This window comes from Catharus ustulatus, chromosome 1, assembly GCF_009819885.2.
Source record: "Catharus ustulatus isolate bCatUst1 chromosome 1, bCatUst1.pri.v2, whole genome shotgun sequence".
NCBI lineage: Eukaryota > Metazoa > Chordata > Aves > Passeriformes > Turdidae > Catharus > Catharus ustulatus.
Genome location: NC_046221.1, coordinates 165,019,456 through 165,046,318, shown reverse-complemented (window position 1 = coordinate 165,046,318; position 26,863 = coordinate 165,019,456). Strand labels below are relative to the sequence as shown.

The following is a 26,863-nucleotide window of genomic DNA, read 5'->3' as shown; positions in this document are numbered from 1 at the left end:
CAGAGGAGAAAGGGGCTCCCTTAGTGTCCCAAAACCTCTGTTTTTATCTTGGTAAGAAATGTTGGGCTCTTCCCCCTGGCTGGAGCAACTCCCAATGGGATGCAGTAATTTTATCAGTCACACAGTGACTCAATGGCCATGAGCAGAAAATGACTGGCTGGAGGAAGGGTGGGTTGTGAAAAGATAAAGAACAATGCCCTGCCTGGTTTATAAAACATGGCCATTAGTAGAATATCTCCCACAGAGATCAGGATCACTGCCCCACCCTCAACAGATGGTGATAGAACAGATACCTTTTATCAAACCCTGTTTTGTAACCCCAGACGCTGCTGCTTCTCTCCTTCGCCAACTGCAGCCTCAGCCGGGGTGTGCCTGGTTATTGGGAGTTATCACTCCCTTTATTTTTAATTAATTTAATTAATTTTAATTTTCAATCTGCTCAGCTCTATCCAGGCCTCGCCTCTAGGAGTGAAATTCCTTTTTCAGGTGTTGTGTTGGGGCAGGATCAGCAAAGCCCCTCAGCCGCTCCCCTCTGCAGAGGAGAGAGGAGAGAAAATGGAACCAAGAATTTGTGGGGTGAGATAAACCCAGGATCTGAACCACAAATCCGATAGAAATTACAATTCTAATTTAAAATTAGTTATTTACTAGAGTTAATTATAATAATATTACTAGGTAAACCTTGCTGAATAGAATTAAAAGTTAATTAATTATAATCAATGAAAATAATCAAAATCACCGATCAAAAATCATCGAGGGGGGAGAGAGAGGAGAGAAAATGGAACCAAGAATTTGTGGGGTGAGATAAAACCCGGGAGAGATCACCCATCAAAAATCACCGAGGGAAAAGAGAGAGGAGAGAAAATTGAACCAAGAATTTGTGGGTTGAGGTAAAACCCAGGATCTGAACCACAAATCTGACAGAATTACTATCCTAATTTAAAATTAGTTATTTTACTAGATTTTTTTACTAATTTACTAGAGTTAATTAAAAGCAGATGGCTAGGTAAGCCTTGCTGAAAAGAATTTAAAGATAATTAATTATAATCAATGAAAATAATTAAAATTTTGTTAGAAGAAACCAGGTTTGACTTAAATAATTTTTATGTTTGCTCAGCTGTGCGATGGAAAAGAAGAATTGCAACCAGAAACTTTTTCAAATTCACAGAAGGACAAAACTGGAGCTGTCCTAAAAGTCAGTGATGGAGTTACGAATATGGAAATGTTTTAATTTCTATTTTTATATATTTTATATTTCAATTTCTATTTCAATTTAAATTTCTATTTAAATTTCTGTCTAAATTTCTATTTCAATTTCTATTTAAATTTCTATTTGAATTTCTATTTCAATTTCAATCTAAATTTCTTTTTCAAATTCTATTTCAATTTCTATTTCAATTTCAATTAAAATTTCTATCTAAATTTCTATTTCAATTTCTATTAAAATTTCTATCTAAATTTCTATTTAAATTCCTATCTACATTTCTATCTCAATTTCTATTTAAATTTCCAATATTTCTAATATTGCATTTCTAACTTTCTGATATTTCGCTTCCTGTTTTATTTCCTTTTGCCAATAATTGTCTTGGTGATTTTGCTGTGAGTTTTGGGGGGTTACTCCACGCAACTGAATTAAAGAGAAATTTAATATATAAAATATAAATGTTAATATAGAAAATATAAATGTGAATGTATATAAAAATATAAATATTAATTTATAAATATAAATATGAATATATAAAAATATAATATAAAATGTGTATATATAAAATCTAAATATTAATATATAAAATATATATTAAAATATAAATATATGTATATATAAAATCAAAATATAAATATACATAATCTAAATATTAAGATTGAGAAATCTAAATATTAAGATATATAAATATATAAATATGGATATATAAAATATATAAATATGAATATATAATAATATAACTGCGTGTATATATAAATATAAATATAAATATGAAGATATATAAAATATAAATATTATAAGATTGCAAATATGAATATAGAATATGAATATACATAATCTAAATAAGAATATATAATATACATCAATATATAATAAAATATTAATAGATAAAATTTAAATATTAATATATAGAATCTAAATACGAATATATATAAAATCTAAATATTAATATGTAAAATATATATTACTAGATATAATATATTAATATGTAAAATCTAAATACGAATATATAAAAATATAAATATTAATATATAAGAATATAAACATGAATATATAAAACTATAAATATTACTATATAATATATTACTATGTAAAATCTAAATATTAATATATATTCATATAGAGAAATGTAAATAATATATAAAGATCTAAATATTAATACATATAATATCAATATGAATATATATTCATATATAGAATGTAAATATGAATTTATGTAAATCTAAATATGCAGATATATAAATATATAAATACAGACATATATAAAAATATATAAATATTAAATTAAAAAATAGAAATATTAATTTAAATTGTTAAAGAGTTTTTTTGTCCATCACAGTTGGGTTTTGGTTTTAGGCCAATCCTCATATTTTGGTAAATTATTAAAACTTTCCTCTTCTTCTTCCTCCTCTTCCTCCTCTTCCTCCTGCCTGCAGGAAATCCTGGAATTCCAGGAGAATTTGGGACAAGACCTTCAGAGCTCTCAGTCCCACCCCTGCCCTTCCTCCTCCTCCTCCTCCTCCCGAGCGCTAAAATGAGAGGAAAACTCGCGGATTGAGGCAAATCCAGTTTAATGATAAATTAAAATTTTTGGGAAGGGAGGGAAAAAAACTCCAAAAAGTGAAGTTCAGGGTCCGCCTGTCCCCTCTCTTGTCCCAAAGTCCTGGTGGCACCGGTGGCTCCACTGCTGTCACCTCCCTTGTGTGGCTTGGTGGCCACGGTGGCCATGGTGGCCTTGGAGACCTCAGTGACCTTGGTGGCCTTGCTAGTCACAGTGGCCATGGTGGCCATGATGGCCTCCGAGACCTCAGTGGCCATCATGGTCATGGTGGCCTTGCTAGTCACGGTGGCCATGGTGGCCATGGTGGCTTGCTAGTCATAGTGACCTTGGTGTCCTTGCTAGTCACAGTGGCCAGGGTGGCCATGGTGGCTTTGGGAACCTCAGAGGCCATGGTGACCTTGGTGGTTTGCTAGTCATAGTAGCCACGGTGGCCATGGTGGCCTCAGAGACCTCAGTGACCTTGGTGGCCTTGGAGAGTTCAGTGGCCATGGTGACCTTGCTAGTCACAGTGGCCATGGTGGCCATGGTGGCCTTGGAGACCTCAGTGACCTTGGTGACCTTGGTGTCCTTGCTAGTCACAGTGGCCACAAGGGCCATGAAGGCTCTGGGGACCTCAGTGGTCATGGTGACCTTGGTGGCTTGCTAGTCACAGTGGCCATGGTGGCCTCAGAGACCTCAGTGGCCATGGTGGCCTTGGAGACCTCAATGACCTTGGTGGCCTTGCTTATCACAGTGGCCATGGTGGCCATGGTGGCTTTGGAGGCCTCAGTGGCCATGGTGACCTTGCTAGTCACAGTGGCCAGAGTGGCCTTACTAGTCACAGTAGCCATGGTGACTTTGGAGACTTCAGTGGCCTTGGTGACCTTGCTAGTCACAGTGGCCATGGTGGCCATGGAGGCTTTGGGGACCTCAGTGGCCTTGGTGGCCCCGTGGCTTGGGGGCCATGCCAGCAGCTTCAATGACCACGGTGACCACAATGACCGCTGGTGGCCATGGTGGCTTAGAGGACCCCGGTGGCCACCGCCAGGGCTGCAGTGGCCAAGAGGAGCCGTCCGAGGGGGGCGATGGTCCTGCCTGGGGGGAGGGAACAGAGGGGGGTCAGAGGGGGCTGGGGGGGACACGGGGGACAGAGAGGGGGGGACAGAGGGGACAGGAGGAGCCCTGAGGGTGGTTCGAGGGGGTCAGGGGGTCATGGGGTGTCAGAGGGGTCACAATGTGACACAGGGGACAAGGGGGCCATGAGTGGAGGACAGTGGTGACAAGGGGGGGCCATGACGGGGTTGGGGGTGACAGGGGGGATCCGTGAGGAGGGGACAGTGGTGACAAGGAGGGGTGGCCATGGTTTGGGGGTGCCAGGGGGGCCACAGGGAGGGGTGACAGAGGCGTGACACAGGGGTGACACAGGGGTGACTCAGGGGTGACACAGGGGTGACACAGGGGTCAGGGGTACCAGCTCACCCTCATCGAACACGCAGGGCCTGTCCCCACAGCGCTGCTCTGCTGAGGGGAGGGGACAGCGTCAGCACTGGGGGTGGCCCTGTCCCATCCCTGTCCCTGTCCCATCCCTGTGGGAGGCTCCATCCCTGTCCCCAGCACTGGGTGTCCCTGTCCCCAACCCTCATTGGGTGTCCCCGTGTCCCCCTAGGGAATGTCCCCCTGTGATGTCACCTCGCAGTGTCCCCACCCCCTGTGACATTACCTCATTGTCCCCGCCCCCTGTGTGATGTCACCCCGCGGTGTCCCTGCTCCCTGTGTGACATCACCCCATGGTGTCCCTGCCCTTTGTGACGTCACCTCTGTGTTCCCACACTTGTGACATCACCTCACCATGTCCCCACCCCCTGTGATGTCACCTCAGTGTCCCCACTCCCTGTGATGTCACCTCAGTGTCCCCACCCCCTGTGACATCACCTCACAATGTCTCCACCCCCATGATGTCACCTCAGTGTCCCCACCCCCAGGATGTCACCCTGAAGTGTCCCTGCCCCCTGCGACACCTCAGTGTCCCCACCCCCTGTGACATCACCTCAGAGTCCCCACCCCCTGTGATGTCACCTCAGTGTCCCCGCCCCATGACATCACCTCAGTGTCCCTGCCCCCTGTGATGTGACCTCAGTGTCCCCGCCCCCTGTGACATCACCTCTGTGTTCCCACACTTGTGACATCACCTCACCATGTCTCCACCCCCATGACATCACCTCAGTGTCCCCACCCCTAGGACGTCACCCTGAAGAGTCCCTGCCCCCTGCGACATCATCCCACAGTGTCCCCACCCCCTGCGACATCACCTCAGAGTCCCCACCCCCTGTGACATCACCTCAGTGTCCCCACCCCCTGTGATGTCACCTCTCAGTGTCCCCACCCCCTGTGACATCACCTCAGTGTCCCCACCCCCTGTGACATCACCGCACTGTCCCCGTCCCCTGTGACAACACCCTGCGGTGTCCCCATCCCCTGTGATGTCACCTCTCTGTGTCCCCACCCCTGTGTGATGTCACCTTGCAGTGTCCCCACACTTGTGACATCACCCTCACTGTCCCCGCCCCCTGTGACATCACCTCTCAATGTCCCCACCCCTGTGACATCACCCCTCACTGTCCCCGCCCCCTGTGACGTCACCCCTCGCTGCCCCCGTGACGTCACCTCAGTGTCCCCACCCCTGTGACATCACCTCTCAGAGTCCCCACCCCCTGTGACGTCCCCTCACTGTCCCCACCCCCTGTGACATCCCCCCTTGCTGTCCCCGCCCCCCGCGCGCCGTCACCTCGCAGCCACTCGCAGTTGTACTTGCTCCAGGTCCCGGCGTGGCGCAGCTCGATCCACGCCGTGTCCCCGCCCTCGGTGACATTGGTGACCTCGAAGGTCTCGAAGGGCGGGATCAGCACCTCGTCCTCGTGCGGGAAGAAGGAGAACTCGCGCACGGCCGCGCCCTCGCACGTGCGCACCTCGAAGGCCGTGTCTGTGCCGAAGCCCCGCGCGCTCTCCCGCCGCAGCGACGCCGACGCGAAGTGACCGAACCGGACCCTGCGGCCCGGCCGCGCCTCGAACCGGACCCCGGTGACCCCCCGGAACACGCGGTGACACCGCGGTCCCCGTGCGGCCCTCAGCGCGGCCAGCGCGTCAGTCAGCAGGAAATGCAGCGTTTTGAAGTGGAAATTGTCCCGGTATTCCTGGCGGGAGCGGCCGGCCGTGCGCACGGCGGCGTTGAATATCCGGTGTAACGGCACCGGTGCTGTGTAGGCCAGCAGGGCCATGGCCTGGGCTGGGGACAGAGGGGACACAGAGGACGGCCGGACGCGCCACTCGGCCGCGGCCAGAGCCCAGGCCTCGGCGAAGTGACCGCCCCGCCGCAGCTCGGAGCGGTTCAGGGCCGGCAACGCCGCGGCCATGGCGCGGCCGCAGCCCCGGTACCGGTCATCGAAGGAGTCGGGGACCAAGTCCAGGGGCACCACCACGGGGGTGGTATTGGTGGCACTGGTGGCACTGGGGGTGGCCGTGGTGGCCGCGGTGATCGCCAGCACTGCCAGGGTCAGCGACAGCGGGTCCGTGGAGAGGGAGGCCATGGGATGGTTCCAGGGTGGGGGACACTGGGGGACACTGGGGACACTGAGGGACACTGAGGGACACTGTGTGGACACTGGGGGGACACTGGGGGGACACTGGGGGGACACTGGGGGAACACAGAGGGACACAGGGGGGACACTGGGGGGACACAGGGGGGACACTGAGGGGACACAGGGGACACTGAGGGGATCTGACAGTGTCCCCCAGTTAGCCCCTGACCCCAAATCTCTTGACCCCTCCACTGCCCACCTGGACCCCAATCCAAGCCCTGGGGTCACTCCTGGTCCCATCCTATGACCCCAATCCCACCCTTACAGTCCCATGTCCCCCCCGGTGTCCCTTCAAGATCCCAAATCCCAGGGTCATCCCCATTGTCCCCTCATGACCCCAATCCCATTCCCATGGTCCTGTGTCCCCCCCCGGTGTCCCTTCAAGACCCCAAATCCTGGGGTCACTCCCATTGTCCCACCCCATGACCCCAATCCCACCCTCATGGTCCTGTGTCCCCCCTCAATGCCCCTCCAAGACCCCAATCCAAACCCTGGGGTCACTCCCATGACCCCAATCCCACCCTCACAGTTCCAGGTCCCCCCTGGTGTCCCTTCAAGACCCCAAATCCTGGGGTCATTCCCAGTCCCTTGCCATGACCCCAATCCCATTCCCATGGTCCTGTGTCCCCCCTCAATGCCCCTCCAAGACCCCAATCCAAACCCTGGGGTCACTCCCATGACCCCAATCCCACCCTCACAGTTCCAGGTCCCCCCTGGTGTCCCTTCAAGACCCCAAATCCTGGGGACACTCCCATGACCCCAATTCCATTCCCACGGTCCCAATGCCCTCCCAGGCCCCCAAATCCTGTTCCTGATCCCGTTCCCCTCCCCCAGTGTCCCCCAGTGTCCCCCAGTGCCACTCCCAGTCCCCTGTCCCCACCTTGGTGCCCCCCAGACCCCAATCCCATTCCCATGGTCCCATCTCCCCCCTGGTGTCCCTTGAAGATCTCAAATCCTGGGGTCACTCACAATCCTCCCCATGACCCCAATCCCATTCCCATGGTCCTTTGTCCCCCCTGGTGTCCCTTCAAGACCCCAAACCCTGGGGTCACTCCCATTGTCCCCCCATGACCCCAATCCCATTCCCACGGTCCCATGTCCCCCCTGGTGTCCCTTCAAGACCCCAAACCCTGGGGTCACTCCCATGACCCCAATCCCATTCCCACGGTCCCAATGCCCTCCCAGGCCCCCAAATCCTGTTCCTGATCCCATTCCCCTCCCCCAGTGTCCCCCAGTGTCCCCCAGTGCCACTCCCCGTTCCCTTGGTGCCCCCCAGACCCCAATCCCCGGTGTCCCCCCGGTGTCCCCCCGGTGTCCCCTCCCCGTTACCTCCCCCCGTGGTGGCCGCGGGGTCCCGGAGCTGCTCCCCTCCCCCACCCCGGGGTCACGTGACCTCTCCAGGTTTTTTTTTAGCCAGGATCGGGCCCCGAGCCAGCCCCCCCCCTCCCCTCCCCCACCCCGGGTATTTTTAGGGTGTCCCCGCCCCACCCCCCCAGCCCAGCGAGCCAGAGCAACAAAACTGGGAGTGACTGGGGGAGCACTGGGAGTGACTGGGGGAGCACTGGGAGTGACTGGGAGTGACTGGGGGAGCACTGGGAGGGTGCTGAGAATGACTGGGAGGGCACTGGAAGTGACTGGGAAGCACTGGGAGAGCACTGGGAGTGACTGCAAGGGCACTGGGAGAGCACTGGGAGTGACTGAGAATGACTGGGAGGGCACTGGGAGTGACTGGGTCACTGGGGGAACACTCACAGTGACTGGGAGGGCACTGGGAATGACTGGGAGTGACTGGGAGGGTGCTGAGAATGACTGGGAGGGCAGTGGGAGTGACTGGGAAGCACTGGAAGAGCACTGGGAGGACACTGGGAGTGATTTGGAACCACTGGGGGAACACTCACAGTGACTGGGAGGGCACTGGGAATGACTGGGAGAGCACTGGGAGTTACTGGGAGGGTACTGGGAGTGACTGGGGGAGCACTGGGAGGGCACTGGGAGTGACTGGGAAGCACTGGGGGAGCACTGGGAGTGACTGGGAAGCTCTGGGGGAGCACTGGGAGTGACTAAACCCACCCTGAGACACCAAAACCCGACCTAAACCCACCCTGAGACACCAAAACCCGACCTAAACCCACCCTGAGACACCAAAACCTGAGCTAAACCCACCCTGAGACACCAAAACCTGAGCTAAACCCACCCTGAGACACCAAAACCCGACCTAAACCCACCCTGAGACACCAAAACCTGAGCTAAACCCACCCTGAGACACCAAAACCTGAGCTAAACCCACCCTGAGACACCAAAACCCGACCTAAACCCACCCTGAGACACCAAAACCTGAGCTAAACCCACCCTGAGACACCAAAACCTGAGCTAAACCCACCCTGAGACACCAAAACCTGAGCTAAACCCACCCTGAGACACCAAAACCTGAGCTAAACCCACCCTGAGACACCAAAACCTGAGCTAAACCCACCCTGAGACACCAAAACCTGAGCTAAACCCGCCCTGAGACACCAAAACCCGACCTAAACCCACCCTGAGACACCAAAACCCAGCCTAAACCCACCCTGAGACACCAAAACCTGAGCTAAACCCACCCTGAGACACCAAAACCTGAGCTAAACCCACCCTGAGACACCAAAACCTGAGCTAAACCCACCCTGAGACACCTAAACCTGAGCTAAACCCACCCTGAGACACCAAAACCCGACCTAAACCCACCCTGAGACACCAAAACCTGAGCTAAACCCACCCTGAGACACCAAAACCTGAGCTAAACCCACCCTGAGACACCAAAACCTGAGCTAAACCCGCCCTGAGACACCAAAACCCGACCTAAACCCACCCTGGTTCTGTTTCTAACTGGGATTTTTCCTCTATTTTTCCAGTACAGAACTGTTTTTCCCTTTTCTCTGAATCCCACACAATTCCCAGAGCTCTTCTCTTTCCATCCCAGGAAGGTTCTCCCCGTCCTGGACACACAAATTTTGGGTTTAAAATCCCTACAATAATTATTATTTTCAGATTTAGCTAAACCCAGGAGTTTTCTTCTCATTTTTCTCTACCTGATCCTGTTCTGGTGACTTTGGGCAAGGGCCTGGAGGGACCCAAACCACCCAAAAAAATGAAAATAAAACAGTAAGATGAGAAATTGATGTTAAAGCAGAGGATAAAGAAATAAAGTAGAGGGTAAAGAGATAAAGAATTAAGAGATAAAGCAGAGGATAAAAGGATAAAGCAGAGGATAAAGAAATAAAGAAATAAGAGATAATGTAGAAGATAAAGGAATAAAGCAGAGGATAAAGAAATAAAGTAGAAGATAAACAAATAAAGCAGAGAATAAAACAATAAAGTAGAGAATAAAGAAATAAAGAAATAAGAGATGATGCAGAGGATAAAGAAATAAAGCAGGGAATAAAAAGATAAAGGATAAAAGATAAAGGAATAAGAGATAAAGCAAAGGATAAAGAAATAAAGAAATAAGAGATAAAGCAGAGGATAAAAGGATAAAGCAGAGGATAAAAGGATAAAGCAGAGGATAAAAGGATAAAGTAGGAGATAAAGAGATAAAGGAATTGAAGATAAAGCAAAGGATAAAGAAATAAAGCAGAGGATAAAAGATAAAGGAATAAGAGACAAAGCAGAGGATAAAGAGGTAAAGTAGAGAATAAAGAAATATAGAAATGAAATAAAGAAATAAAGAAATAAAGAAATAAAGAAATAAAGAAATAAGGAAATAAAGAAATAAAGAAATAAAGAAATAAAGAAATAAAGAAATAAAGAAATAAAGAAATAAATAAGAGATGATGCAGAGAATAAAGAAATAAAGCAGAGGATAAAAGGATAAAGTAGAGGATAAAAAAATAAAGGAATAAGAGATAAAGTAGAGGATAAAGAGATAAAGTAGAGAATAAAGAAATAAAGAAATAAGAGATGATGCAGAGGATAAAGAGATAAAGCAGAGGAGAAAAGGATAAAGTAGAGGATAAAGAAATAAAGAAATAAAGAAATAAGAGATAAAGCAGAGGATAAAGAGATAAAGCAGAGGATAAAGAGATAAAGTAGATGATAAAAGGATGAAGTAGATAAAGAGATACAGGAATTGAAGATAAAGCAAAGGATAAAGAAATAAAGTAGAGGATAAAGAGATAAAGGAGTAAGAGATAAAGCAGGGAATAAAAGGATAAAGCAGAGGATAAAGAAATAAAGAAAAAAGAGATGAAGCAGAGGATAAAGAAAGCAGAGAATAAAGGGATAAAGGGATGAGGGATTTTGGGGGGATCCCATAAAGGATTTGGGGGATCCCTGAGAGGTTTGGGGGATCCCATGAGGGGTTTGGGGGATCCTATGAAGGATTTTGGGGGATCCCTGAGGGGGGTTTTGGGGGATCCCATGAAGGATTTTGGGGGATCCCTGAGGGATTTGGGGGGGGATCCCATGAAGGATTTTGGGGGATCCTATGAGGGGTTTGGGGAGATCCCTGAGGGGGGTTTTGGGGGATCCTTGAGGGGGGTTTTGGGGGATCCTATGAAGGATTTTGGGGGATCCCTGAGGGGGGTTTGGGGGGCTCTGTGGCCCCTCCTTGTGCGTGGCCAGCAGGACCCCGGATCCAGAGTGGGAACAGGGAACCAGAGCCTGGAATCTGCACTGGAGGGGTCGGGGGGAAGGTGGGACCCCCCCAGATCCGGATCCGGGATCCCAATGGGGTCAGGGGGGAAGGTGGGACCCCCCCAGATCCGGATCCGGGATCCCAATGGGGTCAGGGGGGAAGGTGGGACCCCCCCAGATCCGGATCCGGGATCCCAATGGGGTCCCCCTGCTCCAGAGCCCCCTCAGGATGGGAGAGGGACCCCCACGTGCTCCAGAATTCCACTGGGATTCAATTCCCAGGGAGGGACAGGTGGGACCCTCTGATCCCAGATCCCAAGAGAAATGGAAATCCCATCCCCAGATCCCAAAGGAGATGGGATCCCCTGATCCTGGATCCCAAGGGAGGTGCTGATCCCAGATCCCAAAAAAGATGGGAAATCCCATCCCCAGATCCCAAAGGAGATGGGAAATCCCATCCCCAGATCCCAAAGGAGATGGGATCCCCTGATCCTGATCCTGGATCCCAGAGGAGGTGCAGATGGGATCTCCCTGATCCTGATCCAAATCCCAGATCCCAGGGGAGTTCCATGTGGGACTCCCTGATCCTGATCTCACATCCCAAGGGAGGTGCAGCTGAGATCCCCCTGATCCTGGATCCCAAAAGAGATGAGGAATCCCACTCCCAGATCCCAAAGGAGAAGGGATCCCCCTGATCCTGACCCAGATCCCACAGAAGGTGCAGGTGGGATCCCCGATTCTGATCCCAAAGGAGGTGCAGGTGGGATGCCCCTGATCCCTGATCCTGATCCCAAATAAGACGGGAAATCCCATCCCCAGATCCCACAGGAGATGGGATCCCCTGATCCTGATCCTGGATCCCAGGGAGGGGCAGGTGGGGACATCAAACCCTGGGGACACCAAACCCTGGGTGACACCAAACCCTGGGTGACACCAAACCCTCAGTGACACCAAACCCTCAGTGACACCAAACCCTGGGGACACCAAACCCTCAGTGACACCAAACCCTGGGGACACCAAACCCTGGGCACACCAAACCCTGGGGACACCAAACCCTGGTGACACCAAACCCTGGGGACACCAAACCCTCAGTGACACCAAACCCTCGGTGACACCAAACCCTGGGGACACCAAACCGTGGGGACACCAAACCCTGGGTGACACCAAACCCTGGGTGACACCAAACCCTCAGTGACACCAAACCCTGGGGACACCAAACCGTGGGGACACCAAACCCTGGGTGACACCAAACCCTGGGTGACACCAAACCCTCAGTGACACCAAACCCTCGGTGACACCAAACCCTCAGTGACACCAAACCCTGGGGACACCAAACCCTGGGGACACCAAACCCTGGGGACACCAAACCCCCACCTGGCCAGGTGAGGTCCCAGCAGGAAAAGCAGAGCTGCAGCAGGCAGAGAGCAAAGCCAAACTCTTGAAACACACGGACTCGGGGTGGGGACAGGGGAAGGGGGGCGGTTTTGGGGTGGGATTTGGGATTTTGGGGTTTCCCCCCGGGCAGTGCCGGGCTGGACGGACGGACAGACGGACAGAGCCCGTCAGGAGCCCGGGCAGGCGGGACAGGGGTCAGTGCAGCCGAGGGCAGGAGCCATAAAGTGCAGCGAAGCTTCCCGGAGCTCCCGGCTCCGGCGGCGGTTCCGGAGCTCCGGGATTCCTGGGGGGGCTCCAGAGTCCAGGGGGGACATGGGGACACCGTGACACTGGGGGGACACCGTGACACCGGGGGCACACGGCTCAGGAAGGACCAGCGGTGCTGGGGCAGGGCCGGCTCCTTTCCAAGATCTGTTCCTGGTTCCATTCCCAGTTCTGCTCTTGGTTCCATTCCCAGTTCCATTCCCAGTTCTGTTCCTGGTTCCATTCTTGGTTCCATTCCCAGTTCCATTCCCGGTTCCAGTGCTGCTTTGGTTGCCAATCCCAGGACTGGTTCCATTCCCAGTCCCAGTACTGGTGCTGGTTTCATTCCCAGTTCCTTTCCTGGTCCCAGTCCTGGTGCTGGTTCTGTTCTAGTCCCAATCCCAGGGCTGGTTCCATTCCCAGTTCCTTTCCTGGTGCCAGTCCTGGTGCTGGTTCCATTCCCAGTCCTGGGGCTGGTTCCATTCTCAGTCCCAATCCCAGCACTGGTTCTGTTCCCAGTTCCTTCCCTGGTGCCAGTCCCGGGACTGGTTCCATTTCCATTCCCAGTCCCAGGACTGGTTCCATTTCCATTCCCAGTCCCGGTGCTGGTTCCATTCCCAGTTGCATTCTTGGTGCCAGTCCCGGGGCTGGTTTCATTCCCAGTTCCAGTCTCAGGACTGGTTTCATTCCCAGTCCCAGTCCCAGTCCCGGTGCTGGTTCCATTCCCAGTTCCAGTCCCAGGACTGGTTCCGTTCCCAGTTCCTTTCCCGGTGCCAGTCCCGGGACTGGTTCCATTTCCACTCCCAGTCCCGGTGCTGGTTCCATTCCCAGTTGCATTCTTGGTGCCAGTCCTGGGGCTGGTTCCATTCCCAGTTCTGGTGCTGTTTCAGGATTTCACCCAGGTGCTGGTGCTGGCTCAGGATTCCAGCCTGGAATTCCAGGATTTCACTCGGGATTCCAGCCTGGAATTCCAGTTCTCTTGCTGGTTCCATTCCCAGTCCCAGTCCTGGTGCTGGTTTTCATTCCCAGTTCCTTTACTGGTACCAGTACCAGTGCTGGTTCCGTTCCCAGTCCCGTTCTCGTTCCTGGTGCCATTTCCATTCCCAGTCCCAGTCCTGGTTGGGTTCCCAGCTCCATTCCTGGTGCCGGTTCGGTTCCCGGTCCTGGTGCTGGTACGATTCCCAGTCCCATTCCAAGTGCTGGTTCCATTCCCAGTCCCATTCCCAGTGCTGGTTCCATTCCCAGTCCCATTCCCAGTCCCATTCCCAGTGCTGGTTCCATTCCCAGTGCTGGTTCCATTCCCAGTCCCATTCCCAGTGCTGGTTTCATTCCCAGTCCATTTCCAGTCCCATTGCTGGTTCTGTTCCCGTTGCCGGTTCCGTTCCCGGTGTCTTGGATCCGGTCGGGAATCTCACATGCACATCACCTGCAGCCTGCAACGGGACAGGGATGGTTCACCTGTGTCCTGGGGCCACGCCCACCCAGCCACGCCCACTGAACAGCTCACCTGTGTCCTGGGGCCACGCCCACACAGCCACACCCACCGAACAGTTCACCTGTGTCCTGGGGCCACGCCCACACAGCCACGCCCACCAGACAGCTCACCTGTGTTCTGGGGCCACGCCCACACAGCCACGCCCACCCAAACCTGACCACCCAGCCACGCCCACCAGACAGCTCACCTGTGTCCTGGGGCCACGCCCACACAGTCACGCCCACTGAACAGCTCACCTGTGTCCTGGGGCCATGTCCACCCAAACCTGATCATAGCCACGCCCACCCAGCCCCGCCCACCCAGCCCCAGCCCCGCCCACCTGTCCCCCTCGATGCCGCCGCCCTCGGGGTCGCCGCTGCCGCCGGCGCCGGTGTCGGTGTCGCCCAGGTCCATGTCCAGCTCGGTGCCGGTGTCCGGCCGGGTGTAGGTGTAGCCGCTGCGGGGGAGGGGGCACGGCCTCAGCCGGGGGCTGGGATTGCGGGGAGACCCTCGGGAATGGTCCTGGAGTTTTGGGGGATCCCACTGGGAACAGCCCTGGAGTTCTGGGGGATCCCCTCGGGAACCCTCCTGGAATTCTGGGGGATCCCCTTGGGAAGGTCCCTGGAATTCCAGGGAATCCCCTTGGGAACAGCCCCTGGAATTTCAGGGAATCCCCTTGGGAAGGCCCCTGGCGTTCTGGGGGATCCCCTCAGGAACACCCCCGGAATTCCGGAAAATCCCCTTGGGAACATCCCTGGAATTCTGCGGAATCCCTTTGGGAACATCCCTGGAATTCTGTGGAATCCCTTTGGGAACATCCCTGGAATTCTGCAGAATCCCTTTGGGAATAGCCCTGGAATTTCAGGGAATCCCCTTGGGAAGGCCCCTGGCATTTTGGGGAATCCCCTCAGGAACACCCCTGGAATTCCAGGGAATCCCCTTGGAAACACACCTGGAGTTCTGAGGGACTCCCTTGGGAACACCCCTGGAATTTCAGGGAATCTCGTGGGGACGGCCCCTGGAGTTTTGGAGGATCCCCTTGGAAACACCCCTGGAGTTCTGGGGGATCCCCTCAAGAATATCCCCCAGCATCCCAATGAATCCCCTTGAGAACACTCCCACAATTCCAGTGAATTCCCTCGGGAATCCCCTCAGGCACCCCCTTGGGAATACCTCCAGAATTCCACTCAATCCTGTTGGGAATATCCCTCAGGGAATTCCCCTCAGGAATAACTCCCAAAATTCCCGGGGAACTCCCCCAAAATCCCCTAAGGAATCCCCCCAGAATTCCAGGAAATCCCTGCAGGAATCCCCCCAGAATCCTAGGGAATTTCCTCAGGAATCCCCTCAGAAATAACCCCCAGAATTCCAGGGAACCCCTCCCAGAATTCCCTCAGGAATCCCCCCAGAATTCCCTGGACCACCCCCAGAATTCCAGAGAATCCCCTTGCGAATCCTCTCAGGAATAACTTCCAGAAATCCCAGGAATCCCATAGGGAATCCCCCCAGTGAATCCCCGCAGAAATATCCCCCAGAATTCCTGAGAATTCCCCAAGGGAATCCCCTCAGGAATAACCTGCAAAATTCCAGGGAATCCCCTCATGAATTCCCAGGAATCCCCTCAACAATCCCCCCAAAATTCTAGGGAATCTCCTCAGGAATCCCCTGAGGAATCCCCCCAAAATTCCCAGGAATCCCCCCAGAATTCCCTCAGGAGTCCCCCCCAGAATTCCCTGGAACCCCCCCAGAATTCCAGGGAACCCCCTTGGCAATCCCCTCAGGAATATGTCCCAGAAATGCCAGGAATCCCCTGAGGAATCCCCCCAGAATTCCAAGGAACCCCCCCAGAATTCCAGAGAATCCCCTCAGGAATCCCCCCAGAATCTCCTCAGGAATAACCCCCAAAATTCTATGGAATCCCCTCAGTAATCTCCCCATGAATTCCCTCAGGAATCGCCTCAGGGAATCTCCTCAAGAATATCCCCCAGAATTCTAGAGAACCTCCTCAGAAATCCCCTCAGGAATAACCCCCAGAATTCCAGGGAATCGCCTTAGGAATCTCCCCAAAATTCCAGGGAATCCCCCCAGAATTTCCTCAGGAATCGCCCCAGTGAATCCCTTCAGGAATGCCCCCAGAATTCCAGGGAATCTCCCCCCGAATTCCAGGGACTCCCCCTGGAATCCCCTCAGGAATCCCCCCAAAATTCTAGGGAATCTCCTCAGGAATCTCCTCAGGAATCCACCCAGAATTGCAGGGAACCCCACCCAGAATTCCCTCAGGAATCCCTCCAGAATTCCTGGGAATTCCCCCAGAATCCCCTCAGGAATATCCTGAATTCCCAGAATTCCCCCCAGTGAATCCCCTCAGAAATATCCCCCAGAATTCCTGGGAATCCCCCCAGTGAATCCCCTCAGGAATCCCCCCAGAATCCCCTCAGAACCCCCCCAGAATTCCGGAATTCCCTGCATTCCCGTGTCCCACCTGATGGAGCGGCAGGTGAAGAAGACGATCCTCTTGAGCCGCTTGTTGTAGAAGAAGTAGTTGAAGGACCAGAGGCTCCCGTCCTCGCCAAAGGGATCCGACGCCAGGTCGGGGTTGTAGCTGCAGGGAGTGGGAATGCCAGGGATTGGGGAATTACAGACAATTCCAGGGGATTGGGGAATTGCAGACAATTCCAGGGGATTGGGGAATTGCAGACAATTCCAGGGGATTGGGGAATTGCAGACAATTCCAGGGGATTGGGGAATTGCAGACAATTCCAGGGGATTGGGGAATTCCAGGGGATTTGGGAATTCCAGAGAATGCCAGGGGATTGGGGAATTCCAGGGGATTTGGGAATTACAGACAATTCCAGGGGATTGGGGAATTCCAGGGGATTTGGGAATTACAGACAATTCCAGGGGATTGGGGAATTCCAGGGGATTTGGGAATTACAGAGGATTCCAGGAGATTTGGGAATTCCAGGGGATTTGGGAACTGCAGGGGATTTGGGAATTCCCAGAGTTGGGAGTTCCAAGGGTTGGGAATTTCAGAGAAGTCAGGAACTCCAGGGGTTGGGAATTCCAGGGGATTTGGGAGTTCCAGGGGATGGGAATTCCAGAGGGTTCCAGGGGGTTGGGAGTTCCCAGGGTTTGGAATTCCAGAGAATTCCCGGAGTTGAGAATTTCACGGGTTGGGAGTTCCAAAGAATTTGGGAATTCCCAGGGGTTGGGAGTTCCAGGGGTGGGGAATTCCAAAAGAGTTGGGAATTGCAGAGCTGCTGGGAATTCCAAATGGAAGGGGTGGAAGTCAACGAAAAATCCTGGAATTCCATGGAAACTCCTGGAATCCTTCAGGAAAAGGCTAGAATTCCATGGGAAATCATGGAATTCCTCAGGAAAATCCAGGAATTCCTCAGGAAAAGGCTGGAATTCCCAAGAAAGGCTGGAATTCCCAAGAAAGGCTGGAATTCCATGAGAAATCCTGGAATTCCATGGAAACTCCTGGAATTCCCCAGGAAAATGCCGGAATTCCATGGAAAATTCCAGAATTCCCAGGAAAGCCCTATAATTCCATGGAAACTCATGGAATTCCCAGGAAAGGGTTTGAGTTCCCCGGGAAAGGCAGGAATTCCCACGAAAGTCCCGGAATTCCATGGGAAATCCCAGAATTCCCCAGAAACGGGCTGGAATTCCCAGGAAACTCCTGGTATTCCCAGGAAACTCCTGGAATTCCCAGGAAACTCCTGGAACTCCATGGAGACTCCCAGAATAGCAACAAAAATCCTGGAATTCCCCGGAAAAAGCCGGAACTCCTTGGGAAATCACAGAATTGCCAAGAAACTCCCAGAATACCATGGAAACTCCCGGAATTCCCAGGAAAAGGCCGGAATTCCATGGAATCTCCCAGAATTCCATGGAAACTTGTGGAATTCCCCAGAAAAGGGCTGGAATCCCACAGAAACTCCTGGAATTCCCAGGAAAATCATAGAATTCCATGGAAACTCCCAGAATCCCATGGAAACTCCTGGAATTATACGGAAACTCCTGGAATTCTTCAGGAAAATCCCAGAATCCCATGGAAACTCCCGGAATTCCCAGGAAAATTCCAGAATCCCATGGAAAATCCCGATTCCCGCACCTGTAGATGTCGCACTCGCTCAGGCAGATCTCCTCGTCCACCGCGTCCCACAGCAGCGGCTTCAGCGCCTTGAAATCCTCGCGCACGGCCGAGAACAGGCTGCAGTTCACCGCGTTCACCACCTGGGATAACGGGGAAAAATATGGGATTTGGGATATGGGACTGGGCTGCAGTTCACCGCGTTCACCACCTGGGAAAACAGGATTGGGGATTTGGGATTTGGGATATGGGATTGGGCTGCAGTTCACCGCGTTCACCACCTGGGATAAAAACAGGGGAAAATATGGGATTGGGGATTGGGGATATGGGATTGGGCTGCAGTTCACCGCGTTCACCACCTGGGAAAAGGGGGAAAATATGGGATTGGGATATGGGATCAGGGATATGGGATTGGGCTGCAGTTCACCGCGTTCACCACCTGGGATAATGGGGAAAATATGGGATTTGGGATTGGGGAATTGGGGATTGGGCTGCAGTTCACCGCGTTCACCACCTGGGATAAACGGGAAAAACGGGAAATTTGGGACTGGGCTGCAGTTCACCGCGTTCACCACCTGGGAAAAATACGGGAAAATATGGGATTGGGGTATGGGATCAGGGATATGGCATTGGGCTGCAGTTCACCGCGTTCACCACCTGGGATAAAAACAGGGAAAATATGGGATTGGGGATTGGGATTGGGATATGGGATTGGGGATTGGGGAATTGCGATTGGGATCAGGGATTGGGCTGCAGTTCACCGCGTTCACCACCTGGGAAAACGGGGAAAAATATGGGATTGGGATTGGGGATTGGGATTGGGGATTGGGCTGCAGTTCACCGTGTTCACCACCTGGGAAAATGGGAAAAATATGGGATTGGGATTGGGGAATTGGGACTGGGATCGGGGATTGCGCTGCAGTTCACCGCGTTCACCACCTGGGATAATGGGGGAAAATATGGGATTTGGGATGTGGGATATGGGATTGGGGATATGGGATTGGGCTGCAGTGCACCGCGTTCACCACCTGGGAAAACGGGGAAAAATATGGGAAAATATGGGATTGGGATATGGGATCAGGGATATGGGATTGGGCTGCAGTTCACCGCGTTCACCACCTGGAACAATGGGAAAATATATGGGAAAATATGGGATTGGTGATTGGGATTGGGGAATTGGGATTGGGCTGCAGTTCACAGTGTTCACCACCTGGGATAAACGGGGAAAATATGAGATTTGGAATTGGGATTAGGGACTCGGATTGGGCTGCAGTTCACAGCATTCACCACCTGGAATAATGGGAAATTTGGGATTTGGGAACTTGGGATTGGGATTTGGGATGTGGATTTGGGATTGGGATTCGGATGTAGGATTTCGGATTGGGATGTGGGATTGGGGATTTGGGATTGGGATGTGGGACATAGAAACGGGAACAGGGACAGAGGGGAGTGGGGCTGGCCTGAGATCCCATCCCATCCCAGTGACTCCCAGTGCTCCCAGTCCCATCCCAGTCCATCCCATCCCAGTCTCTCCCAGTCCCATCCCAGTGACTCCCAGTGTTCCCAGTCCCTCCCAGTGCTCCCACCCCATCCCATCCCATCCCAGTCCATCCCAGTCCCATCCCAGTTAATCCCAGTCCCATCGCAGTCCATCCCAGTCCCTCCCAGTTTATCCCAGTCCCTCCCAGTGCTCACCCAGTTCAGGCTGGGCTCCTTGCTGAACTCGTGGCTCTTGGCGGCGCTGAAGTCGTAGTCGGGCCGGAACGCCTCGTTCAGGGTGGCGATGAGATAGAACAGCGTCTTGCGGCTGCACGTGTCACTGAGGGGACTGTCCTCGTCACCGGGGTGTCCCCTGCCCTGTCTGGGACACAAACTGGTGTCACTGTGTCACTGAGGGGACTGTCCTCGTCACCGGGGTGTCCCCTCCCCTGTCTGGGACACAAACTGGTGTCACTGTGTCACTGCGTCACTGAGGGGACTGTCCTCGTCACCGGGGTGTCCCCTCCCCTGTCTGGGACACAAACTGGTGTCACTGTGTCACTGAGGGGACTGTCCTCGTCACCGGGGTGTCCCCTCCCCTGTCTGGGACACAAACTGGTGTCACTGTGTCACTGTGTCACTGAGGGGACTGTCCTCGTCACCGGGGTGTCCCCTGCCCTGTCTGGGACACAAACTGGTGTCACTGTGTCACTGAGGGGACTGTCCTCGTCACCAGGGTGTCCCCTCCCAGTATCCATCTCATTATTCCCAGTGCCATTCCCAGTACTCCCAGTATTCCCAGAGCCCTTTCCCATTGTTCCCAGTCCCCAGTATTCCCAGTACTCCCAGCGCTCATTCCTGTAATTTCCAGTATTCCCAGTACTCCCATTATTCCCAGTATTCCCAGTGCCCATTCCCAATGCCATTCCCGTTATTCCCAGTCCCCAGTATTCCCAGTACTCCCAGTACCCATTCCCATTATTCCCAGTGCCCATTCCCAGTACTCCCAGTGCCCATTCCCATCACTCCCAGTGCCCATTCCCATCACTCCCATCACTCCCAGTGCCCATTCCCATCACTCCCAGTGCCCATTCCCATCACTCCCAGTGCTCCCAGTACCTCCCAGTGCCCATTCCCATCACTCCCAGTGCTCCCAGTGCCCTGTCCCAGTGCTCCCAGTGCTCCCAGTACCTCCCAGTGCCCATTCCCATCACTCCCATCACTCCCAGTGCCCATTCCCATCACTCCCAGTGCTCCCAGTGCCCATTCCCATCACTCCCATCACTCCCAGTGCCCATTCCCATCACTCCCAGTGCTCCCAGTGCCCATTCCCATCACTCCCAGTGCTCCCAGTGCCCATTCCCATCACTCCCAGTGCTCCCAGTGCCCATTCCCATCACTCCCAGTGCTCCCAGTGCCCATTCCCATCACTCCCAGTGCTCCCAGTGCCCATTCCCATCACTCCCATCACTCCCAGTGCCCATTCCCATCACTCCCATCACTCCCAGTGCCCATTCCCATCACTCCCATCACTCCCAGTGCCCATTCCTATCACTCCCATCACTCCCAGTGCCCATTCCCATCACTCCCATCACTCCCAGTGCCCATTCCCATCACTCCCAGTGCTCCCAGTGCCCATTCCCATCACTCCCATCACTCCCAGTGCCCATTCCCATCACTCCCATCACTCCCAGTGCCCATTCCCATCACTCCCATCACTCCCAGTGCCCATTCCCATCACTCCCATCACTCCCAGTGCCCATTCCCATCACTCCCATCACTCCCAGTGCCCATTCCCATCACTCCCAGTGCTCCCAGTGCCCATTCCCATCACTCCCATCACTCCCAGTGCCCATTCCCATCACTCCCATCACTCCCAGTGCCCTGTCCCAGTGCTCCCAGTGCTCCCAGTACCTCCCAGTGCCCACGCCCCCGGTCTGGGGAGGGGACAGTGCCTCCAGGGCGTGGGGCTGTCCCTCCTGGCAGAACTGCTTGAAGAGCTGCTTGTCAATGCCAGCCAGCTTGCACGAGTAGCTCTCGATCCTGGGACACAGAAAAATGGGGAAAATGAGTGAGAGACATTGGAAAAAATATTTGGGAAACATGGGAAAAATGTAGGGAAAACATGGGAAAAAATGTGTGAGAAACATGGGAAAAAATGGGTGGAAAACATGAGAAAAATGTGTGAGAAACATGGGGAAAATGTGGGGAAATCATGGGAAAAAATTAGGAAAAAAGTGGAAAAAAATGGGGAAAAAAGTGGGGAAAAGTGGGGAAAAAACGGGAAAAAATTGGGTAAAAAAGTGGGGAAAATGGGAAAAAATGAGGGAAAAAGTGGGAAAAAAGGGAAAAAAGGGGGGGAAAGCGGAAAAAAGGGGAAAAAAGGGGGGGGGAAAAGGGGGGGAAAAGTAAAAAATGTGGAAAAAAGGAAAAAAGTGGAAAAAAGTTGGGAAAAAAAGTGGGAAAAATGAGGGGGGAAAAGTGGGAAAAAAGTGTGGAAAAAAGTGTGGAAAAAAGTGTGGAAAAAAGTGTGGAAAAAAGTGTGGAAAAAAGTGTGGAAAAAAGTGAGGGAAAAAGTGAGGGAAAAAAGTGAGGGAAAAAAGAGAGAGAAAAAAGTGAGGGAAAAAAGAGGGAAATAAATGGAAAAAAGAGGAAAAAAAGCGGGGGGAAAGTGAGGAAAAAAGTGGAAAGAAGGGGAAAAAAGTGGAAAGAAGGGGAAAAAAGTGGAAAGAAGGGGAAAAAAGTGGAAAGAAGGGGAAAGAAGGGGAAAGAAGGGGAAAAAAGGGGAAAAAAGGGGAAAAAAGGGGAAAAAAGGGGAAAAAAGGGGAAAAAAAGGGGAAAAAAAGGGGAAAAAAAGGGGAAAAAAGGGGAAAAAAGGGGAAAAAAGGGGAAAAAAGGGGAAAAAAGGGGAAAAAAGGGGAAAAAAAGGGGAAAAAAAGGGGAAAAAAAAGGGGAAAAAAGGGGGGGGAAGGGGGGAAAATGTGGGGGAAATGTGGGGGAAATGTGGGGGAAATGTGGGGGAAATGTGGGGGAAATGTGGGGGAAATGTGGGGGAAATGTGGGAAAAATGATGGGGGAAATGTGGAAAAAGTAGTGGAAAAAAGAGGAAAAAAGTGGGGAAAAAAGTGTGGGAAAAAGTGTGGGGAAAAGTGAGGAAAAAAGAGGGAAGAAAGAGCGAAGAAAGAGGGAAATAAATGGGAAAAAAAAGAGGAAAAAAAGTGGGGGGAAAGTGAGGAAAAAAGTGGAAAGAAGTGGAAAGAAGTGGAAAGAAGTGGAAAGAAGTGGAAAGAAGTGGAAAAAAAGTGGAAAAAAAGTGGAAAAAAGTGGAAAAAAAAGTGGAAAAAAAAGTGGAAAAAAAAGTGGAAAAAAAAGTGGAAGAAATCTGGGAGGGAAAGTGAGGAAAGCACAGGAAACTCAGAGGGAAAAAAATGGGAAAAGGGTGGGAAAATGTGGCAAAATAGGGAAAAAACCACAGGAAAAGGGTGGGAAAAGTGGGAAAAGCAGGGAATTCCCATCCCCCTCATCCCAAATTTCCTTTCTCATTTTGGGATTTCTCACCCCAAATTTCCCCTCTCATGCTGGAGCCTGAGACAAACTGGGACAAACTGGGACAGGTGGATCTTGCCTCCAAAATCCAAATAAAATAAAATAAAATAAAATAAAATAAAATAAAATAAAATAAAATAAAATAAAATAAAATTAAATAAAGTAAGATAAAAAAGGTAAAACAAGATATGGAAACATAATATAACATAAAATAAAATAAGATAAGGTAAGATGAAAAAATATAAGATAATATAAAAAAATAAAATAAAAATTAAATTAAATAAATAAAACAAAATAAGGTAAAATAAAAAAGATAAAATAAGATATAAGACAAAACAAAATAAAAATAAAACAAAATAAATAAATTAAAATAAAATAAAATACAACAACACAAAATAAAATAATACAAAATAGTAACACAAAATAAAACAAAATAAAGCAAAAAGATAAAATATGATAAAACAATATAATATAAAGCAAAATCAGATGAGATAAAATAAAATAAGAAAGGCAAAATAAACTGTGATAATACAATACTATATAATACAAATTAAAATAAAATAAAATAACATAAAATAAGATAAAATAAAAATAAAATTAAATTAAATTTAAAAAAATAAAATAAAATAAAATAAAATAAAATAAAATAAAATACATCCCCAAGGCAGCTCCAAGCCCCTGGGCTCCCCTGGAATTCCAAGCCCTGCCCCAACATTCCCTGGAAATGGGATAAAGATGGGATAAAAACGGGATAAAAATGGGATAAAAATGGGATAAAAATCAGGATTGAGAGCACGACAGAGGGCTCAGATCCAGTCAGGAGTTGGGAAAATCCTGGAACAGTCTGGGGAACCCAGGATAATTCCAGGATAATTCCAGAACAATTCCAGAATAATTCCAGGATAATTCCAGGATAATCCCAGAACAATTCCAGGATAATTCCAGGATAATTCCAGGATAATTCCAGAGCTTCTCCAGGGCACAATTCCCACATTCCTGGGGCAGAATTCCCACATTCCCAGAGATTTTCCTGGTCCAGAATTTCCAGATTCCTGCGGCTTTTCCAGGGGCAGAATTCCCAAATTCTCACAATTTTTCTAGGCACAGAATTCCCAAATTCCCAGAACTTTTCCTGGGGTAGAATTCCCACATTCCTGGGATCCCACAACTTTTCCCAGGCCAGAATTTCCCGATTTCCAGAATCCCTGAAGCTTTTCCAGGGCAGAATTCCCACATTCCAGGACCTTTTCTAGGTACAGAATTCCCAGATTTCCACAATTCCCAGAGCTTTTCCTGGGGCAGAATTCCCAGATTCTCACAACTTTTCTAGGGACAGAATTCCCAGATTTCCAGAGCTTTTCCTGGGGCAGAGTTCCCAGATTCCTAGGACAGAATTCCTGGGATTCCCAGAGTTTTTCCTGGTCCAGAATTCCCAGATTTTTCAGAACTTTTTCTGGACCAGAATTTCCAGATTCCTGGAGCTTTTCCAGGCCCAGAATTCCCATATTCCTGGGTCAGAATTCCCAGATTTTTCAGAACTTTTTCTGGGACAGAATTCCCAAATTCCCAAAGCTTTTCCAGGCCCAGAATTTCCAGATTCCAGGCCCAGAATTCCCAGATTCCCAGAGCTTTTCCTGGTCTAGAATTCCCAGGATCACAGAACTTTTCCCAGGACAGAATTCCCAGGGCTTTTCCAGGGACACAATTCCCAGATTCCTGGGTCACAACTCCCAGATTTTTCAGAACTTTTTCTGAAGCACAATTCCCAAATTCCCAGAGCTTTTCCAAGTTCAGAATTCCCAGATTCCTGGGCCACAATTCCAAGACTCCTGGGATCCCAGAACTTTTCCCAGGCCAGAATTCCTGGAGCTTTTCCAGGAGCAGAATTCCCAGATTCTCACAACTTTTTCCAGACACAGAATTTCCAGATTTTTCAGAACTTTTTCTGGCACAGAATTCCCAGATTCCTGGATCAGAATTCCCAGATTCTCACAACTTTTTCTGGGCCAGATTTCTTAGATTTTTCAGAACTTTTTCGGGGGCAGAATCCCCATATTCCCAGAGCTTTTCCAGGCACAGAATTTCCAGATTCCAGGCCCAGAATTCCCATATTCCCGGAGCTTTTCCAGCCCAGAATTCCCAGATCCCTGGGCCAGAATTCCCCGATTTTTCAGAACTTTTTCCGGGGCAGAATTCCCAGATTTTTCAGAACTTTCCCAGCCCAGAATTCCCAGCCTTTCCTCGCCCACCTGCCGATGATGTGCGCGTCCCCCGTCTCCACGGTGAGCTGGGAGTTGATGGCCTCGAAGCTGGAATTCTCCAGCAGCTTCATCCTCCCGGGGCGGCTCCCGGGGCGATCCCCGGCGCGATTCCCAGCAGAATTCCCGGTGCGGCGGCTGCTCCCCACACAAAACCGGGAGAGGTGAGCGAGGGGAATTTCCAGAGGGAAAAAAGAGGAAAAATTGAAAGGGAGACGGGAAGAAGCGGCACCGCAAGGGGGGAAATGGCGACAGCGGCAGGGGGAGAAGCAGAGAGGGAGGAGGAAGAGGGAGAGGAGGAAAAAGAGGAGGAGAAGGAGGGAGAAAAAGAAAAAAAGGAGGAAGAAAAACAGAAAAAGCGGAAAAGTCTCCCCCGCTCCCGGAAGCCGCCACAGGAAGTGCCGTCCCGGCGTGCCCCGCGCGCTGGACTACAGCTCCCGGCATGCCCCGCGCCGCGCATAGCACCGACGCACTGGTGGACTACAGCTCCCGGCATGCCCCGCGCCGCGCATAGCACCGACGCACTGACGGACTACAGCTCCCGGCATGCCCCGCGCGAGCGGCCCAGCCCAACCATTGCTGGACTACTGCTCCCATCCTGCCCCGCGGCCGCGCGCGGTGCCAGGCCGCGCCTGGGCGGCGCGGGGCGCGCTGGGAGATGTAGTCCGCGCAGCTTCTGGGCGCGCAGGGGAGGGGGCGGCGGGCTGCGCGGGCTTACCGGCGCGTCCTGCTCCCTATCGGTGCCTCCTCGCTGTGGCAGCGCCTTCAAGCTCGGGGCGCGTGTAAAGGGAGGCGTCTCCGGGGAAAGCTCGAGGAGGGCGAGTGTGCCGCGGCCGCCGTCCGCCGTCTGGCGCCGGCCCACCGGGCTTCCGCCCACCTCGACATGTCCCCGAGTGCTCGGGACGGCGGGAGCGGCTGAGCGAGATCCTGGGAGTCCCCCGGAGCGAGCGGGCGAGCGGGCGACCTTCTCCTGCGGCACCGGACGGCAACAGCGGCGGCACCGCCCCGCTCGCGCCCGCCCCGCCTGAGCGGCGCCCGCGGCCCGCGATCCCATTAGCGAGAACACCTGTCAATCACCGCCAAGCTAGCCGTTCATTGGCCAAGCCCGACGTCAGTCAGCGCAAAGCCCACGGCCCCGCCCACCGCGGGGGCGCTCGGCGCTCTGATTGGCTGGCGCGGACAAAGACGGGGAGAGCGGCTGTCAATCACCGCGGGGGCGGGGCGGGGCGTGGCCTTGGGCGTGCCCACGGCGGAACTCTCCTCCCGCGGAACCCCCGCGCGCGGGGCCGCGTTTCCCGGCGCTCCCCCGGAACGGCCCCTTTGGCGGCCGGACCGCGCGGGCGGGAGGCCGGAAGTGGCGGGGTCGCCATGGCGGCGCCCGG

General features: G+C 51.8%; 4 protein-coding genes across 4 annotated transcripts in view; 1 reads left to right on the top strand and 3 right to left on the bottom strand.

Moving 5' to 3' along the window:
• Window positions 1-26,863, bottom strand: part of LOC116999522 (NAD(P)(+)--arginine ADP-ribosyltransferase 2-like) — a 703,496-nt gene that overhangs the window by 386,972 nt on the left and 289,661 nt on the right. The window lies entirely within an intron of this gene.
• The window catches only part of LOC116994645 (erythroblast NAD(P)(+)--arginine ADP-ribosyltransferase-like), a 284,339-nt gene that overhangs the window by 78,608 nt on the left and 178,868 nt on the right, over window positions 1-26,863 (top strand). The gene's annotated exons all lie outside the window — the stretch shown is intronic.
• Window positions 3,766-6,328, bottom strand: LOC116999288 (GPI-linked NAD(P)(+)--arginine ADP-ribosyltransferase 1-like). The gene is made up of 3 exons (XM_033065802.1): window positions 5,530-6,328; window positions 4,224-4,262; window positions 3,766-3,839 (listed from the first exon to the last, which is right to left on the bottom strand). Exons 1-3 carry the CDS (start codon window positions 6,326-6,328, stop codon window positions 3,766-3,768), a joined length of 912 nt encoding a protein of 303 aa, XP_032921693.1.
• Window positions 13,875-26,494, bottom strand: LOC116994872 (repressor of RNA polymerase III transcription MAF1 homolog). Its single transcript, XM_033056821.1, has 8 exons — window positions 26,200-26,494; window positions 25,473-25,619; window positions 21,592-21,720; window positions 19,894-20,059; window positions 18,220-18,341; window positions 16,582-16,701; window positions 14,440-14,556; window positions 13,875-14,058 (listed from the first exon to the last, which is right to left on the bottom strand). Exons 2-8 carry the CDS (start codon window positions 25,553-25,555, stop codon window positions 14,037-14,039), a joined length of 759 nt encoding a protein of 252 aa, XP_032912712.1. The 5' UTR covers window positions 25,556-25,619; window positions 26,200-26,494; the 3' UTR covers window positions 13,875-14,036.